Source organism: Aplysia californica, unplaced genomic scaffold (genome assembly GCF_000002075.1).
Source record: "Aplysia californica isolate F4 #8 unplaced genomic scaffold, AplCal3.0 scaffold00103, whole genome shotgun sequence".
Classification (NCBI taxonomy): domain Eukaryota; kingdom Metazoa; phylum Mollusca; class Gastropoda; order Aplysiida; family Aplysiidae; genus Aplysia; species Aplysia californica.
The window spans coordinates 1,246,178-1,267,260 of NW_004797373.1; the positions used below are offsets into that span (position 1 = coordinate 1,246,178).

The following is a 21,083-nucleotide window of genomic DNA, read 5'->3' on the forward strand; positions in this document are numbered from 1 at the left end:
ACAACCCAGCGGGCGAGTTGGCCTAGAGCCTGAGCTCCTTCTTTCTGATCGCCAACGCCGAGCTGTCAACATTGCTAGTGCTAGAGAAAGAAACCTAATTCGATTTTTGATCAAGTAAGACCTAGAGATCATGTTGAACAAATCATCATCAGGGGAAATACAAAAAGGAATAAACAGAACGCCAAACTCATAGATTAGACCTTTACTATTTCCCTTGAATTTATTACTGGATCCCTTGTAACGAGAATCCTTCTATAACGGATATTTCGCACCGGTCCCCTCCCTCTCGTTATAACAGGATTCCACTGTAATAATAAAATTATGAAGCGCATTAACACGCTATACCGCACGCTCTTTGCACTATACAACTATCGGGCTGAGCGTGACTATTTTATAGAGCATCCAAGCAGGTAGACTAGGGTACTCAATAAAATGCATTTATAACTTCCCAAAATCTGGAATGGAACAGAAAGAAGCTTAGCATACCTCCCACCCTTCCAAAAAAATCAAAATAAAACAAAATGAAAAAAAAAACCCAATAAGAGAGCTATATACCAGATGATTGGTAAACAATGACATAAATAGAATTTAAAGAATTTGGGACATACAGACACACTCATCAAATTCAATGAACATGCACTTTTAGGGCCCCTTGATCGTTGAACAGTCCTCTTCTAGACGACGCTATTTTGCTTTGCCCACAAAATCATGTGACGGCATTCTCTCATCCCATTGGCTCTAAGAACAAGCCAAGCGAGAGTTATGGAGATACGACAAAACAAAATTGATCAAAAACTGCTTCTGGAGTTACGACAGTTGCACTCTGTTCTTTTTAAATCCGCTTTGGACATACGACAACTGGGTTCTAGATATCCCAACAAATACTGTATGTACTTTGAGTCTTGAAACTTTTTATATTATAGATTTACTTGATAGACAACTCACAATTAAAAAGAAAGAAAATGTGTGTCGCATCGACATTATTAGATAATTTAAGAGGCGGGCTTCTGATCTTGTCTCTAAGGGCCAATCCAGGCTGAGGAGAGAAATACAACATCCCAGGAGAAAGACCAAGATATTTGATTACAATTTTCTCTCCACTGAGGAATCGAACTTGGGTTCCCTGCAGGAGTGAAAAAATAGTGAAATGGTAATGGGTTTAACGCCCCTATCAACACTATTATTAGGTTATCCTGCAGGAGTAGACATACAAAAACATGACAAACAAATAATCCTTAGTTAAAGAGAGCAAAGAACGACTGGTTTGTACGCATTCTCTTTTAATCGTCGTAACTGTTACACAAAGCACCAGGAGCCTACATTCACAAAGTAATTTCATAATCTCAAGTCTGCAGAGTACAGAGAAAGACAAAAGTTAGTTAAAGAGCACGTATGCAGTGAATATCACATCTATCATCACCAGTTTCATTCACTTGGGAGGTTGTGAAAAAAAAATTAAACGAAAAAAATTTGCCATTTGTGAAAAAAAAAATTAAATGAAAAAAAATTGCAATCCCAAGACAGAGTGGGGCAATAAATGTAACAATTTTGATGAAGAAAACAAAGTAAAAGTGCATAAAACTAACAAGAATATTTCACTTTTTCCTCCGCGTAGAATTCTTCACAAATCCTTTTTGTCAGAGTTCTCAACTAGAACCATGATCTTTGTGAGGTAATCAAGAGTCTAGCATGAGTTGCACCTACTGTCTAACAAGAAAAAAAGAAACAACAGAAAAACCAACACCACATAACGAATCTTGAAAATTGGAATATCTACAAAGACCAGGGACAATACGTTCAACAACAGCACACAAGAGTACAGTCGCTCAGCTACGTACCACAACAAAGATAATAAATATAATAATTCAATAACAAGGTCCTGCAAATGAGAACTCCGGAGCATAAAAACACCCAACCGAACAACTGCTTGCATCCAGCCAAAGAGGTGAACAAAGAGCCTCCCAAAACATACCAGCACGGAAAAGTTTGAATAAAACTTTGAACAGCGGATACAACATCCACCAAATCGCACCTGTACCTCAGAATTACAAAGTTCTATCTGACATTTTTGGCCGTTTGAGTTACTAAGACCATGACGTCAGAAACCAAATGTTCTATCAGATCTGCTTTAATGGTAAGATTATTCGGAGTCGTTATCAAGATATTCAAAGAATTGAATTTAAAAAGCTTGAAATATTGTGAAACTCAAAATCTTCGATATCAAATTTCTCAAAACTAGGCACTGAGTATATAGAACTTTGTAATTCTTAGGTAGCAAAATGTTAACAAAACACGAATGCTCTTGAGAGTAGGACAACAACTCGGCAAAATGTTCCAGAATTATGGCATTTCAGAAATTGGACCCAAATTTTAAAAAACCCAAACAACTTAAGTAGAGCTTCTGAAAGATGTGTCAGTTTACATGTGGGTCATTTCCAAGGTGGGACACCTGGTATAGTGATTTGAGTACCAAACGAAATATATATTATATATATATATATATTTATACATATATATATACACACAGAAGCTGGATTATTTTCAACACAGGTCTCTGAAGTCAACAATCACCTATAGCGGTACAAGCCGATACAAGACGGTTCCTATAAGATGATTGCGCATTGCACTCTACAGGGGCTGCTCGAGCCTTTGCTTAAGGCTAAGGACACATTTACAGAACCTGTTACTGACAGAAGACGTACAAATGAGGAGAGGTCTCGGCATTCATCGGGACTGGACCTGTCTTTACTTATGTCGTTTGAGGTTTGTTTATGTTTAGTATAGGGTTTTACGGCGCTCGCAACTGCATAGGTCATATGAGTGCGCGGGACACACCTAATACTTTTTCGTTGGTAGGAAATTTTGAATTTTGCCCGGGTGGTGGCCGAAGCCTACTCTTATCGATTTTAGACCACCAAGGGATCTTTAACGTGCGCAACTTGCACACGGGCCCTCCGAGATTTTTCGCTTTTGTCCGAGAAGGCTAGGTGTAGATCTTTCCCTACCAGAAGATCAGGGGTGTGGTAGAAACACAGCTGTTAGGAGGAGCCAAGGAGTAGCAGTAGAAAGGCTGCAGAAAGAGTCAGGAGCCCAGAGGAGGGGGCAAAGGAGGTGAGGGGGTGGGGGCAGAAAGTGGAAATGAAAGCAGAGACAACAGAACATTGCTAGAGATCAGGAAAGGATGTGAAAGGAGACAATTTTAGAGAAGAAAATTTTTTGGTCGCTACCCGGAATCGAACCCGGGACCTTTGAATGAGAGGCCAACACCTTAACCTCTAGGCCACGAGAGCCCCCTTTGAGATTTCTGAAAACACTTCATCTAGATTTACCAAAAAAAAAAAAAAAAAAAAAGAAAAAAGAAAAAAAAAAGAAAAACCCATGGACGTGGCAGACATAAAAATAAACCAAACCATAGTACAATATGTGTCTGCCATTGGTCTCCCGTCTGAAAACAATACGCAGGCGCAGCAACCTAATTAGTAGCATAAAATATTAATATAGGATTTAACACACTTAACAGCACCGTAAGAATATTTCAAAAAGGTAGGGGGCTAGGGGTCAGCTTCACCCTTAGTCTACTGATATCACACCGCACACAGCAGAAACTTGTCATTACAATAAGGGGTTATCATACTTTGCAACGGCACAACAAACATCCTAGCACAACACACACACAACGATGTTTCAGAAAAGTACAAATTGGATAACTACAATAGAATAGATCTTAAACATGAGCTCAGAACTACATCAAGTTCTGAAGAACTGACGTTGCCAAGAGTTTGAAAAAAGTAGTGCAATTATGCCATTTTTTCCACAGACTCAGATCTACGCTTTAAAAAAATAACGCACAGAAAAAAAATTTACAAACAAAACAAATCAACCCCGAACCAGTAAAACACCAATGGGACATTCAAACGAGTTAAACTATCATCACCACTAAACTTATATAGGATGAAAACAAAATGCTCACTTCTCAACCTGCACTACAATAATTTTCTTTCTTTTTTTGAGGGGTTAATGCTGGCGTTTTTACACCCCATCACAACAATTTCGATCATTTATCAGGCGAGCTTCCAAACATGTCTGTCAAGGACAACCCATGCCGAGAGGGACACAACACCCCAGCAGAAAAGAAAAGATATTCCCCCCACTTGGGAATCGAACTCAGTTTTCCTACGTGTGACAGTGAAGCGCCTGACCGCTGCACCACAGACACCGCTGTTTTTCTCTTTCAAGCCTATTTCAAAAGATATTTCACACTGTAGCAGTTTCTCGAAACCAAGAGGGCAGTTTAGAAAAGGCCCAGTTGGATAACAACAAAATCCATGCGCAATCATCTCTTTCATTTAAGAAGTACAGGTACAGCTCTGCCTCTAAAAACATAGACAAAAAGTTATTTAACTTCTTTTAATATTATATATCCAACTTGACGACAACATTGATGTGACGCACAAGAAAAACAGAGAAAAGTAAAAGAAACAGTGCCAGCTTTTAACAGACATGGCTTCAAGCTCAATTTTGGATTTTGAGTAGGCCTTTGGTGTCTATTCATGCACTTTTTCAGTCCATCCAAGAGCATCCTCCCGCCCCCACCCCTTCCCCAAACCATTCAGTGCCGATTCTGCTCATGCTATACAGAGAGATATAAACTTTGAGTTTGCAAGAAGAAAAGTAAAACTATCAGAGTTGCGAAAGATAATGCAAAATAGTGACCATGCAATGTACAGTGGAACTTGCAATATTTGTAAAGTGAACATTATCAATATTACTTACACTGCCCCAAACCACACAATCAAAGAGCTAAGTCAGTTCCGTTATACAGGGATAAAATAAATCTTACTCTGTTGTACGACAGCAATTAAAGCTATCAGAGAAGAGTGAGACAGATAATATAAAACTAAAACAGCAAACATACATGGCAGAGTGGAAACAAGGACAAGTCTGCTTCTGACAGCAATGTTTCACTTCATCTCCTAGCAGGAAAAACCCCCCAGTTTTAGTAGAGGTTTTACGGCGCTCGCAACTGCATAAAGTCATATGAGCACCAGAAGATTAGAGGGTGTTACAACAGAGTAACAAACATAAAAAAGAGGGAGGGGAGATAAGGAGGAAAGATGTTCTATAGGAAAGAAGAAGCAAACCAGACCAGAGCACCCGCCAACCACAAACATATAAAATCCAACCCCCCCCCCCCCCCCCCCAAAAAAACCCCACCAAAATTATGAGGAGAGAACAGATGGCGGGTGACATCAGGAACAACACTGGTCACAATCAGGGTTAATTTTGATTTTAAAACACTATCAAAAACAAAACAAAAACCCCCCCCCAAAAAACCCAACAACATAACTTGTGATCAGTGAGGTTTGCTTCAGGTGAAGCAATGGGAGATGATAAATCAGACACAACGTGACATGTAAGGATTGACAAAAAAGTAGTTTGTAAGCCAATTGAAAAACACAGATTTGAACGAACATCTTAGAAATGTTCTCGTCATTCCAGTTCCAACACTTTTTAAAATTTGATCTAGTAACAGTGATAAATCATAATAAATCTTTTTCATACACAAAAAAGGGAATACAGACTTTTCATCATTATTATCCCTAAAGAGCTACTATTTTGTTAATGTTAACCCAACGCTCCCCCCCCCCCCCCAGCCCAATCAACACAAATTAGATCATTTAGTTGCTGGGCTTCGACCCTGGCTGTAAGAGCCAACTCGAGCTGAGAGGGATATATAGTCGCTCTAAAGGACAAGCAGGCTAACCCAGATTTTGTGGGTTTCCAGCAATCTTGACCTACACAAAGAGTGGGCATTGCCCTACCTATAGGAGAAGTTTGGTTTCATTGGTGTGTATATTTGTGTGGTTATAGAGAAAACTCTCCTTGTCTTCTAATGAAACTGAATAAGGATCCAAAAAGTTTACCTTCGATTTTCTCAAAACAGCATTTTTCGGGATAGCCCCCTTGTGCTTAAAAACAAAAATATATCCCTGCAGAAAGACTGAGATACTAACTTAGAATAAGATTCTCTCCCATCAGGAATTGAACCTGACTCTTTTTTTTTTTAAAAATAAGAGGTTTTACGCTGCTCGCAACTGCATAACGTCATATGAGTGCCAAGGGGTGGACGTCAACAGAGAAGTCTTTACAGGGAATCAGGCTTACTCTGCTCATCTCTCTAGCTTCAACAGCACAAAGTCTACACTTCAGCTATCAACAAGGCAACCCGGAAATAGCGGGTCACAAGAGAGTGACAAACATACAAAAGAAGCAGAGGAAAATGATGACAGTAAGGATGAGAAAAGAAAAAGCAGCAGTTTCCTGTTGCAATTCCGGCACAGTTATGAGCATGACATTGATGAATCAGCCCATTTACAATTGTACTGTGCAACAGAACATGATAATGTCCCCCCTTTGGGAATGGCCTGGGTCTCCTGTGTGCAAGAGAGGAGCATCCAGCCACTACACCAGAGATGCCAGTTTTATTCAATGTCAAAGCAAAGCTACAATGCAGACACCTTATTGATGAAAACACACAAAAAAAAAGAATGTAAAACAGCCATGGTGCAAAGTAACAAAATGGAAAAGAATGGCAATCAAGACCGCATGTACTGTCTCAATAGTCTGGAATAGTACCACAGTTAACAAAGAAGTACAAAGATCTACACCAGGACTCTTGAGCTTATAAGAAAAAAGTTAGCTGGATTAGTCTTGGAAAAAATAAGTAGCAAAAAGTTGAGAAAAAGCACCTTTCTCTGATTCCACACATACTAAAACAAAAAAACCCTAAAAATTAAAACTCTATTAGACAAAAGTAAATCTGAAAAATTTGCGATTCATTTAATAATGACTAGAAAGTTGTCCACAACCATTCATTCATTGCCGTGTCACCAAACATTTTGTGATATTCAAACAGTTTTGTTTCTGTGCAGAAAAAAAATAGGAAAAGAAATTCTGAAAGCAGACCACATCATACATAACTGCAAACAGTTCTAAAGGTGGACTGAATTACGAATTAGGGTAGGTGGACATTACAGAAAAACAAAAGGTTCAATAAATTTAACCTTTTGGTCTCAAAAAATGGCAGAAACAAAATAAAAATATGATGGATAATTTCATTTGACCCTGCACAATACTATTTAACAATTAAAATGGCACTGTAACAAAATCTTTTCAAATAATGTAAACCAAACTCCACAAATAAATACTCATTTACAATTTTTAAAAACCCTGCCAATTTTAAAAGCCCATGAGCATTAATGACCGACGTATGTGTCACGACGCGTTGAAATCGGGCGCTCGTCAATTTTTGGGCATGTGGAGTTATCGGTATCATCTGAAAGCTGATTTATTTGCCTTGCTTCTATTGTAATAAATATTCATCTATTTTGAATAGAACTCAAGATATTTGCGATTCAAGGAAGTGAGGTCGTCTGGTTTCAGGAATGAAATAAGCGAGAAAATGGCCGCCAAAGTTTGGTAACTCCAGTAGCTCAAAGAGTCCTTGAAAACAGAAAAATTACATATTTTGGGCCTTTAATCAATGATTTTCAGTAAAATTCTCATTGAAATGTGTTTTGATATGGTCTTAAAAGAGGTTGAGCCAAAAAATAAATATTCGATAAAATTTTCCAAACTGACGGGAAAATGCCGGTTTCTCCGGTTTCATTATTTTGACGAGCGCCTGATTCCACCACGCTGCCCCACATGTCACTGATGTTGAGCCAGAACAAAGTGGAGAACATTTTCAAACCTTACAGATGTCACTCATATGAAAACGTCCACCCTAGCAGGCACTGCTCAGCTATTAATTTTTTTATTATTCACAAATCAGCAGTTGTTATGAAAAGAGGACAGACTCAATTCAGCCGTTAAAAAAAATCTCAACAAACCGTGACTTTTGTCAATCTCCAACATACACACTATCTTTTTTTCTCTTCACATACACACTATCAACATCACTAGAAATAGAAGACAGGGATTTCTTAAGATCGAAAAAATCATGGCCGAGATAAAATGGGTGTTAAATGACATTTTTCAAATGCACAATATGAAGTACCTTATATCACCAAATAAAGGATACAGTCGTGGATAAGACACGGGTAGACTTGACTGCTATAATTTGACATATATGCTTATCGGATAAGACGACGCACTAACCTTATCATGGCAAGCACCATCACCTTTGTTAGTGGATTTCCCCCCCATAAACCACACTTCAAAAGAACAAATTGAAGGGGAGAAGGGGGGGGGGGGGGGGTCAAAGGCCCAGCCGGTGGGATCAAGGGTCTTTGTTGTGGTTTTTTTTTTTTGGGGGGGGGGGGGGGGGTTTACTAAATGGTTTTTCATCTGCAGTCTTGGATCTAGATCTACAGTGTATCTATAGATAGTTAAAACGAGCATCATGTTGAACCATTACGATAAAAAGCATTGTTAACCATAGAGGAACACACAGTCTGAGACATAAGTCATTATTTTATCAATTTGCGGATTACAAGACCACAGGCCTTTGTTCCCCCGCCACAACACACACAGGAATTTTTTAGTCTAATTTTGAATCTGACGGACAAGACAAAGCCAACTACGAAACCGAGATTTTTCGGGAGAAAGTTGTATACGCTTTGATATACGGTATATCACGAGTCACTGATTACTACATACACGTAGATTAAGACAAAGGTACATTCCAAACAATAACAAACAAGATTATTCAAGGAATGCTGTAAAAAAATTATGGTGTGGATCAAAGTAAGTAAAACAAAATAATATATGTTTAATGCTATGAAGTAAGTAAAACAAAACAAAGAGTGGAAGCAAAAAGGAGCAAACAAAATCAATATGTCACAACGCGGTGGAATCAGGCGCTCGTCAATTTTGGGGCATAAGGTGTTATTGGCATCATCTTACTTTAGATTTGACAAAATACTCTTCTATCTTGAATAGACACTGAGATATTAGCGATTGAAAGAGGGGAGGGGTCCACTGATTTCAGAGGCATCAGAGGTAGGACTAGCAAGAAAATGGCTGCCGAAGTTAGGTGACTTCCTTAGCTTGAGAGTCCTTGGAAACTGCAAAAATACAGTTTTTGTCTTTTTAAGCTAAGTTTTTCAGTAAATTCACAATACAGAAATGTGTTTTTTTATGAATTTATAAGGTGTTGATTCAAAAACCAAAAATTCGATAAAATTAATTCAAATGAACAGAAAAATTCCAGTTTCTTTTATTTCATTATTGTGACGAGCGTCTGATTTCACTACGCTGCCTCACACACACACACACACACACACACATATATATATATGATAGTATTTTTCAAACTATGTCTGTATACTATAGATGATTTTATACACAATGGTAAAAAAGGAACAAAACCCTGGAGAATTTTTCTGCTACAACTTTCAACAAGCCAATCAACGAAGTGTCAATACATCTGCAGTCTTCAGTCTGTAACATCAACCCCCGCCACCCCCCATTTTCCAACTTGAGAGACAATATGAAGTTGCAAAAACAATAAAACACAGCAAAGGGGTATAACTTAACAACTAATCATCGTTGCTAGCTTTTAACTTTAAAGTCCAACTTACTACCTTCTTTTAGCCGGTACCTTTCTTCCATTTTCTAAATGGTTTCTGAAGGTCGGAACGGCTCAGAAAAGACTGTGAAAGCAGCTGATACAGCTGATTGAAAACATTATATCCTTGAAAAGCAGCACAGTTATCGTATCCAATTCAATCTGATATAATCATCAGCTCAAGAAAAAGACTTTCTTTTCATAGCAGGCAACAACAGAACAGGTCAGTTTGTTTAGTAAAGGTTTTACGGCCCTCGCAGCTGCATAAGGTCATATGAGCGCCCGAAGATTAGTGTGCTACAAGAAAGTAACAAACATAAAAAAGAAGAAGGTAAGATAAGGACGATAGATGTTTGATAGGAAAATAGAAGCAAACCATAACAGAGCACCCGCCAACCACCCACAGAACAGGTCAGTGAAATGAACGGAAAAATGTCATCATTTTAACAACACTTTTATTGTACTGAGCTTTCTTCATTAAACATAGGAGAAATAAAATAGAAACTCAAATTATTTCTACTATGTCTCTAATTCTTTATTATTACCATAAATCTCAGGTCTAACTACACAAGGGGTAGCAACCTGTTTATTGCAAGGGCCGTTTGTATTCAGACGTTGAACAGGTAAATGGATGTACCAAAAAGATCTTGAGAAAAAAAATATTATTCATATAAATACATCTAGCTATAGTTTGCTAGTGTGACCGTTGTGTCAGCCTTTGTGAGAATGACATATCTGGAAAGGATTTCAGCAGTAAAATCAAGGAGAACTAAATTCAGGAAACAATTCACACCACCCGTTAGTAAAGGAAGCAATTTTGAACAATGAAAGTGTCTTCCCGAAATAAAGCAAGTCATTGAAACAGCGGCAATGTTTCTTCCATTCAGATCTCAAGACACAAATAAAAATAAATCACGCGTGTGGTGCGTCGTTAACAGACAGTTGTCAGAGGTAGAAGTGGGTGAAAAGATCGCATACGTCAGCCAAAAATCTTAAATCACCATGGGAATCGCCGAGCCAGTGAGAGAGTCCGACAACAGCTATTTTCAACTCATTGAGGATGTGAAAACTGGTAATTTCTACCAGTTTTTTTGTTTTGTGAGATATTAGGTCATAAAATAGCTGAAGATTAGAGGTATTACTCAAGAGTAACAAAAAAAAAAAAGAGGAGGGGAGATAAGGGCAATAAATGTTTAATAAGTAAGAAGGAGCAAACCATCCCACAGCACCCAACAAACGACCCACATTCTACAAAGTGTAAAAATGTGCTATTTTTTTAAAACACTTTAAAAAAGAAGCAGCATAATTCACACAGATTATTCAGTTGTGCTTTCCATTGCCTGAAAACTTTAAAAAGTTAGGCTTCAACATGCGTACTAGGAAAAATAATTCGTATTTCTGATTTGTGCGAAATGGTTTGAAACATGCCGCAAAATTGTCTTTGGTCTCCTGGTGATCGGACGTATGTGTCTGCTGCGTCCTTAGAGAGAGAAGAAAGCAAAAGTTATCCCTGGCATCAATGGGGGTCACTGTTTCAGTCTATTAAAAGGGGGGAATTATGGCGTAAAAAAATGACGAAGGAGTTAGTACAGCATTTAACGGAGTCATTAATTTTGAACACTATGGAAAAACAGAAGAAAATGGGACTGGCATTACATTGCAGGGCAGTACAAAAAGACCGAGGTGAATTTACAGATCTGAAAGTCGTGAAAGATAGATTAGAACAAATATGCACATCATGAGCGGGCAAACGTTCACGATGTTCATTAGGTTTGATGCGTCCGTGTTCTTGTGAATCACTTAGAATGCAGGAAAACAGGTCAAGGGACTAAACAGCACAGATCTGAAAGTGGAGTCACTATTTGTAGGCCCTTCTAAGTGTCTAGATATGCTATTTTTGGCTCACATACCAAAGGTCCTGACTCTGGACCCAGGCAGAGGAAAAAACGTGCAGGTAACAGTTGCACATTAAAAACAAAAAAGAGCAATTTGTCATTCAGACAATATTCTCAGATTCTAAAAACTACAAAACAAGTTTAAAAGGCTATATATGATTAAATATATGGCTATTATTGTCCCGTCAGCAAGATGAACAAATTTGAAGAAACATTAGTAACGCTCCTAATAACAAAAATAAATTGTATCTTTCTAAAAACTTGGGTTTGCAAAGCCCACAACAACAGCTGCACTGTACGTGTAAGTGAAGTGATCTGAGCTTGCGCTGAAGTTAGTTACAAAGTAAGGAATGTTAAAACTGAAATATATATACTGTACACACTTGAGGGACTGGGTTGGGGAATAAGAGAGAAAGAGAGAGAGAGAGAGAGAGAGAGAGAGAGAGAGAGAGAGAGAGAGAGAGAAAGAGAGAGAGAGAGAGAGAGTCAGAAATTGTCTTGTGATCATGTGTCGAGACGACCAACTACACAAACACATCAATTCTCGGAAGCAAGACGATTGTAAAACGTCAAATAAATAAGGACTCACATTTTGCATTGGGCATTGGCCCATTGCTGTCATCGTCATTGATTTGGAAGTCAAAGATGACAAAAATTGATCTCATTTTCTCCATCTTTCTAATAAAATTTTTTTTTTAAATGAGGGATGTTCAAACTAAAAGTACAACTCCCTGATTTCGAAATTTCTTTCTCTGACAGAAGAAAAATGCCTTCCCTTATGATATATTACGAGAGACATACATATTGTAACTGTCTCAGAAGTTACTTTACACACAATACACTGTCTCATGTCAAAAACACAGTCTGGAAAACAAAACAACCCGAAAAAAATTCAGTCTCCTGACCATTTTTCTCTTCTACTGGCTAGTAAGATAAACATCCTTATAAACATAAGCTGTAGACCAACCAACAAAACAAGAATTGTAATGCTTGATCGACTTATTATAAAAACAAAACCCAAAAAGACGACATCTTTTGTCTTAAAAGACAAAGCTTAAAACTGAGGAGCACAGGCCCAGAAAAGGCTTTAGAAGAAAAGAGTAATGGACATAACACGACATTATGAAAAAGAGATGTATCAGAATCTGCTGGAGCACATCGAAACGAATGTACGATGTCCGTAGATGCGGCAAAATTCTCCTACTGCTGAGAACTTCTTCTGAGAGCTCCCCATGCTTGTAGTAGTAATCTAGGAGCGCATCCTTCTCACAATAGCGGTCGTACAACCAGGAGGTCAAGGCCTCTTCATCGCGGGGGATATCCTTCGCACGATAAGCTCTGAAAAGAGAAAGACGAAAGATGTATTCATCTCCCCTTCTTGTAACTGGTTTTTAAAAAAGTAATTTTAAACGCTAACTTTGTAAAGGGCTTGATATTAATGAGGCTGCAACAAAACAAGAAATGGAGCATTGGTAGAAGGTTCAGTTCAATTGTAAGGTCATTTTGCAATTTAATGCTTCTCCCAGGTTTTGACACATATATGCTTAAACTGAAACACAAAACAATATTCAAACATGGTGCTGAGTAGATGTAAACCATATTCAATCATAACATGATAGGGATCAGACCACACTGGTCTACACTTAAAATCTTAAAATGATGACAGATGGGGGCAAATCTGGATAAGGTGTGACAGAAAATGCTGTTTGGAAAGAGTATGAAGGGACGACAACAATATATACAACACAGACATAAATTTTTAAAAATTCGGAGCTCTTACTTGTAATGGAGAAGGACATCCTCCTGAGGGTTATACCCTATGCACATTCCTAAAAAATCCAAAGGCTTTCCATTTTTGTAGGCGATCGTGATATCAATAATCCATTTAAGAGGTAACTGGTCGTCCGCAAGCTGATGGTCGCTGGTGACATTAGCAGCCTCCGGTGAGAGGACAGGGCCACCTTCCTCAGTTGTGCTCGAGGATACAGGATCATAGGGTTCCCCGATGGTATCAAGAATCACTTTTACTGCCCCAACCCTGGGCAGTGTAACATGCTGCAGCACTGGATATCCATTGGCTCGGGCGTACCTGAGGATCATGCATGGATGTAACAAGTACTGAATTGAATTGACCTCACATTTTATACTTTAAAATTTAAAGACTACACAGACTGTGCATCATTATTATATTTCAAGCCCTATATCAAAAGCAAGAATGATATAATCACATATCTAGCAAAGAAATATTTTATGCTTTTGCCAGTGGATGAGAAACAAAGGAACTCCTGAGGGCCCTGTAAAAAAATGCTCTGCCTAAACGACAAATCATTTTTGCAGTATCATAATATTTTTCAAATTTTCATTCAACAGCAAGAGGAGTAAAATGAACAGTATCTGTGTGCTTGATAAATCTGAAATGGCACAGTCAGAATCTATTTTGACACAGAAAAAGTTAAATCCACTAAGCTGAACATATATATCATTTTCCGACAACCGTACTGATTGAGGCTTCGATTATTAGAGTTCTAGCTGACAAGGACTTGAATAAAATCGAAAATGAAAACAAGAAAAAGCAATGTACTTACCTTTGGCTAGACTCGAGCCTTTTGTACAGAAACCCTCCTTCTGGGAATACTATAATCCATTTACGGTCATGGGGGAGGTATGACTCTTTCAAATGCTTCTTCAAATTCTCAAGCTGAAGTTGGCGAGTCTCTTTGCCCTGGATAAAAACAACAACATTAGTAAAAATGTATTCACACACACACACACACAAAAGGGAATTTGGATAAGATAAGATACATCTTTATTGTCCAGATCCTGGCATATTGGTTTGGTGTATACAACACACACACATACACACAAACATGCACACACACCCAGGCTTACAAACACATGCATAATATAAAAGATCAGCAATATAAACAATAATAATCTTAAGCTAGATACACACTCAAAATTATTCTGATACATGCTCTAAGGTCATATGAATACTTACACAAGATGGTTAAGATGGAAGAATTTTGATGGATAATGGTAAAAACGACCTTCTGTATCTTTTTTTGTAAAGGATCAGAGGTCTAGGTCTTTTACTTCTGACTGATGTTTTTATTTGAGGGAACAAGTGATGTTTGTAGTTTAAACAGATGGAATTAATTTTTTTTAGGGCAAACTGTTATGTACAATTCATCAAAGTAGGGGAATGTAGATGTTGAAATTTTACATGCTTTCCATATTTATAGTCGATTTAATTTTTCTTTATCTTGTACTTGTTGTCTTGTGTTCCCGGCCCATGCTGTTATACAAAAATTGATAATATTTTCTATGGTTGAGTGATAAAAGTAAAAGTAAGGAACAACAAAGCCAATACTAGCAAAAAAAATAAATCTGGAGACTGCCACAAGAACTAAACACTTTTCAAAACCAGTTACATTCATCAACAAGATCAACTTTCTTAACAACTTGGCTTGACAAAACTTTTTCACAGATCTTTGTCAGTTGTATTGCTGGGCAGATAACTTGTCAGAACATCTGGTAACAATCTAAATATAGAAGAATCTTGTAAGGACCATAATCAATCATTAACACTTAAATCTAGACTATAATTATAAAAACCACATTGAAAGTTTTCAAGCTGAGATTAAGATTTTTTTTAAAAATGATGAGTTTGTCAAGCATTCAAAAAGAGTTTATGTTGAAATCGTTCAAAGTAAAGCAACATGATAACTGAGTGAAACCAGGGCACTCTTTTAACCAAATAACATTTTCAAAACAATCAAAACTATACCTGTAGAAAGAGTGGCACATGAATTGCACCTCCCGATATTTCTTACCTGGTCAATAAAAAAGTCCTCTCGGTGAACAGAAACGAGGCCAAAGTTGGTGAACTTGAAGAGGATCCACATGATCCACATGGTGGTGCCACAAGCCAGACCCTTGAGGTAGCTGGCCAGGAAGAGAATAGGCGTGTCTCCTGTGGACTGATGGTTACTCAGGACAATGGCCTCTTTGTCGTGAAGCAGTCCAATGTCGTCACCGCATTCAATGACTGGAGGAAACAAAGCAACAATAACAATTGAATGAATATATATATTATATGCAAATAGGGCCCAGAGAAAAATAAGGAATGCCTGCGGATGAATTTTTGTGCGTTTGCTGTAAATGTGACGTGACATCCAGTCAAATTTGTAGATTTTCAGCTGATGTCATTTTCTCCAAGTTTAACATGTCTTTTAAACTTTTATTCTTCTAATTCTTCTATTTTGTTGGAGAAATATTCTCCTCTGCAGATGTATTGGCATCAGAATTGACGGATGAGCTATTATTATTTGCCTGTCTTTTATCATATCATAATAATAAAGTGTAAAACCTCAACTGTTCAACCTACAAATTTAATGTGTATCTATATCTGCTAGACTAAAATCTGAAAAGCAACTTATTTTGTCAGCAAACCTCACAAACACAGTTTGTAACAAACAATTATGATAGAAGATAAAACAATACAGTTTGTAACAAACAATTATGATAGAAGATAAAACAATACAGTTTGTAACACAAACAATTATGATAGAAGATAAAACAATACAGTTTGTAACACAAACAATTATGATAGAAGATAAAACAATACAGTTTGTAACACAAACAATTATGATAGAAGATAAAACAATACAGTTTGTAACAAACAATTATGATAGAAGATAAAACAATACAGTTTGTAACAAACAATTATGATAGAAGATAAAACAAAATGTCTACGAAAACCACAACGGGGAGAAAATAAATCAAATATGCACAATTTATGATTGTTAAAAAATAATATAGATCTATATCCATTCAACCCGATCAGGAAATCAAAACCTGATCAGGAAATCAATGATAAATTTTTTTGAAAAAGAAAATGAACAACAAAAACAAACAACAACGAAATCACTAAGCAAAAAAGCAGCTGTACACATGATATTAAAATAATGGCATCTGAATCAACACCTGACAGTCCTTTCTTTTTTTTGTAAGTGTTTTACAGTGCTTGAAACTGCATATAAGCGCTCGGGATATATTAAACATATTCAGTTTGGTAGGAATTTTGAATTTTGCTCGGGTGGCAGCCTAAGCCTACTCTTGTCCATTTTAGGACCAACAAGGGATATTTACACCGGACCTCCAAGATTTTCCGCCCTCAGCCGAGAAGGCTAGGTGTTAGACTGAAAGACAGCAGTAAGAAGGAGCCAAGGCGATGGAGTAGAAAGGTTGCAGAAAGAGTCAGGAGCCCAGAAGAGGGGGCGAAGGGGGTGGGAGTGGGTGCAAAAAGTAGAGGCGAAAGCAGACGACAACAGGGTTAGAGATCAGGAAAGGAAGTGAACCGAACACTCTACCCTCTAGACTACGACAATCTCCCCCCCCCCCCCAAACAGTCCATATGACAAAACATGTGACAAAGAAAGAAAAGAAACATGGTAGAACAGTAGATGAACTCAAAGGGAACTCTTACCTTTGTAGCCGCCAGAGTCACACCATGTGATCACCATGCACTCCAGCATCTTGAACATGTGGGCCTCCATCCACCAGTAGGTTTTTGGAGCCAGGAGGCGCAGCGGAGTCAGAAGTGTCATCCATACCATGTAGGTTGGGAAGGCGTACAAGTTAGTGATGATGAAGATAAGAAGCCTGAACCCATATCTCAAATAGTCGTTCATAGTGCCAGTCTCGCAGTAGCTTGTAATGTAAGTTCCTTTGTGAATGAAGATCAAGTATCCTGCAAAATTTTTTTTGTAAGCATTGGTTATTACGGACAAAAATGCTGACAATGAAGTGTGAGTTCAAAAGCGATATGTGTAGCATCATGATTCGTCCCACCCCTTTAGCAAAGACCATTTGAATACAACAGTGTTTCAAGGATGATGCGATGGCATATCCAGAAAGATTCCCCATTTTCAAGGACAACCGATCATGGGGTTGAACAAGCCATACTACACAAGTTGCACAAAGCAATGAACGGGGTTCCTAGGCCCCAGATCCATTTTATATACCTGCCACTCTATGAAATCTCAAAATCAGGATCTCAATGGGAAAAAATCGGGATCAAGGGGAAAAAAAATTGGGATCAACGACAATCACCAGGGTGACTGCCAAGCTGACTTTAAAATGTTCCAAGGGCGTCCATAAATATATAACAATGAAGGCAGAGTATGTTTTTAGAAAAATACAGCGGAACAGACAGAACAAAAAAATAGAGACACAAGCGATTAAAATCGCAATACTTGAGATTGGGAGAAAAAAAAATCGGGATATCCCGACTAAATTGTGATGAGTGGCAGGTCTGCATTATACACCATTAACGTATCATTTTAAAAAATAAGCTTTTCACCTCAAAGAAAGCCAAGTTATGCCACTATAGACTCCCTAACCCCAAATAATGATACAGTCAAACCTGCCTTTACAGAAACCTGTCATAATGGATTCTCCGTTTCCCTCCTCATAAAATTCTCTATAAATTTATAACTACGTCTATAAAATGAAAAACCTATCTAACACGAACAAATGGAAAGACAAATTTCTTCCCTTCGGAGGGTTTTTACCTGTTTAAGCCAGTAAATGCTTTGCCCACTCAACCGTAATTTGAAACAAAACTATCAAGTTTGGCTCCATCGGCTCTAATCTTTACACCATGCCGCCAGGCGAGGAATGGGAGTAGGGGTGCAATTTGGGGGTGGACGTTACCTAGTTACACCATCCACGTGAACTCTGAGCAGTGCAGATGGTCATGTTGGTGTGGGTGAGAAATCTCAACAATGCCCGTGAACGTGCTAGCATTTGTATAGAGCAAATCCCCGCTAAACAGCAAGCTCTACGCGCTTCACAATCTACACTATTACCCCAGCAGACCTGAGAATATTCTGAAACTATCCCAACTTCTTGGGAAGCATACAGTGCAAGCCGCCATTTATAGGCGTCAAAACACTAACATACTGACAAGTTCATTCACTGTCTATGGCCGGGTACCCAATCCCACCAGGATAGCACTTGAGAGGTATTAAGTTTTGACTACTGCTTGCCGGCCGGACAAACAAACCTTGATCCTACCAACTGGGCCTCTGCAACCTACTACTAAAAGCTTACCGGGCTAAGAGTCCAGACCGGCGATTGCAATGATGCCCACTGATGCTATATACAGAGGGAATTTTACAGAGGATGATAGTGATAAACTAGCAAAAGGCATTCGGCTGAGGGAGTTTGGGAAGCCAAAACAATACAACCTCCCCACCCCCCCCTCCCTTTTTCCACCACCTCGGCCAGTTTCCCACTTAATTGATGAGGCTTTTGAGAAGTGTGACTTTAAAAGCATAAATGATTATGGCCAGGAATTGTGAGTTATAAAGTTATTATTACGTTCAATGTGTGTGCATTTAGTACACCGTTGTGTCTGATTCTAGTTGCATGGGACAGCCTCATGTCATTGGTACAGCATTAACTGTTTCTTCAGACTATCATAATTTAAGCTCTTTAACATTAAAGCTAGAGGAGGAACAAAGATGCTCTAGGTCTCAATATAAAATGCATATTGGTAAGTGCTTTGTGTGATGGTGTGTGTGCGTGTGTGTTTGTGTGTGTGTGTGTGTGTGTTGAGAGGTATAGCAAAGACACGTTAGGAGTAGGGGTAGGGGTTTTAAAATGGAGAGTACTGCTGTGGTCTGATAAAATGCATTTTCCTCAAAATCAACTTTTCAGGGTAATCACGATTTAGTGTTTTTTGTTAATTAAACAAACAAATAGCAAAGTTATTTTTGCTTAGCTATCCCACATGAAGACATATCTCATTTAGGCCAACCATGACTAAACCAAATTTAATCGAATTTGAGCTAAAGACAAACAAACAAATAAAAAGAATGCATTTAATCAGATCACCCTTGTAGAAATGCGTTTTATTTTCAACGCATTAATCCCAGAATGATCTGACAAACGCATTTATTTTCTGCGTCTCGTTACACAGTCTTGATGAAATTACGGACCGAAAGGCGAAGTAGTGACCTGCCAAAATACCGATGGTCGATACGCAGACAAAAATGTCTTTCATAAGATCATGGCAGTTGTGGATGGTCGATACGCAAGAAAAAAAAATGTGTTTCAAGGGATCACCTCTGAAAAAATGTGTTTCATCAGATCACCATTGGAAATAAACGCATTAAAAAATAATGTTAATGCTAATTTATTAAAAAACTAGTCACAGTCAGGCTGTCATATTGATATCTCAAGATGGCTTTCGATATGTAGAATTCATTAGTGGAATAAAAAATGTTCCTGCCAAAATGATTAAATGCGTTTTATTTCAGATCACGATAGAGTAATGTGTCTGTGTGAGTGTGTGTGTGTGTAGTGTGAGGGGGGAATAAACGGGAGGCGGCAGGAAGAGTTGATGGGAAGGCGTGAATGGCGCAGCTGGTCAGTTCTACACACCACCAGCCGCCTTTGTGCTTTAGTAATCAACAAAATTAAAAAATTGATCATCGGATTAAAAATTTGTACTATATGGCACTATCACTATGGATGAAGTAAGACATGGGGTAGTAGGTTGAAGAATTTATATAAATAAGATATTTTACAGATCCCTGATGAAAGAGAACATGGCGAGCTCGTTGTTGTCAAATTAAAAGGATCGGGAGGGGGGGGGGGGTGCGTCAGGGTTTGTGCGGCCATCATGCTACTTATTTAAGTTTATGAAAGTCGATCTAGATTTTATTCAGTGTAGGCAGAGATCTGTAATCTCCGGTAAATTTTTACTTCCACTCCTGCACACAGACAGATTATCATGAACTGCCTTTGGGGGCAGGAATTCCTTGATGTACTATGAAATAGAGATAGGTTAGGTAGGTCTCTGTTTACAGTGTTTATTGGGGTGGTCACTCGTTACAAATGGAAATCCTTCCCTTTTAATTTTAGGGATTTAACAGTCATATATTTTTTTTACATGCTTACATATGATAGTATTGATAGACTATGGCGGACACAAATAAATTAGGTCACAAATCTATTATTTGGGAGGAATTCCGAAACGAGCTACCACTATGAAATGAAATGTAGAATAGAGGGTTTAGGGTTAAGGTTAAGTAAGGCTAAGGCTAGGGTTAGGGCGTTAGGGTTTGGGTTAGGGGTAGAAGTAGGGTCACTGTTAGGATTAGGTCTCTTTTTTTATTGTGTTTGTTATATTGCAGGGGGTGGTCGCTCGTTATGGAAGTGAAGTCCTTCCAATTAATTTCAAGAACATGTTGAACCTAAAACAATGAGGCCTTGGCCTGTAAAACATAAAGTTATGGCGGAAAACCAAAAGGCCTCCTGAATCCCTCAGATTTTTTTTTTACCTCAGGGGATGCTGGAGCCAGAGAACTTCCTAAAATCTAAAATTTTGGGATATTTATATTATAATCCAGTTTTGGTCCCAACGATAACTATGGAGTGTGGGTTTTGGCTTCACCGACGATTGCTTCTGGTTCTAAACGATTACTTTTCGATGCGCCTGGCGACATGATGTTTCACGCACGGCAAACAAGAGATTAAAACCTAGATCTAGGCTAAATTGAAATGCAAAATCAAATTATCATTAAATTCTGGGGGGGCATGCACCC

General features: G+C 38.2%; 1 protein-coding gene across 1 annotated transcript in view; it reads right to left on the minus strand.

The window, feature by feature from the left end:
• Window positions 1-10,748: 10,748 nt before the first annotated feature.
• Window positions 10,749-21,083, minus strand: part of LOC101846727 (acyl-CoA:lysophosphatidylglycerol acyltransferase 1) — a 15,292-nt gene continuing 4,957 nt past the window's right edge. Inside the window, exons 2-6 of the mRNA XM_013080870.2 lie at window positions 16,955-17,218; window positions 15,300-15,514; window positions 14,052-14,188; window positions 13,247-13,555; window positions 10,749-12,804 (exon numbers count right to left, since the gene is read on the minus strand). Coding sequence (XP_012936324.1) covers window positions 12,507-12,804; window positions 13,247-13,555; window positions 14,052-14,188; window positions 15,300-15,514; window positions 16,955-17,159 — 1,164 coding nt within the window. The 5' untranslated portion in view covers window positions 17,160-17,218 and the 3' untranslated portion in view covers window positions 10,749-12,506. The remainder of the gene's footprint in view (window positions 12,805-13,246; window positions 13,556-14,051; window positions 14,189-15,299; window positions 15,515-16,954; window positions 17,219-21,083) is intronic.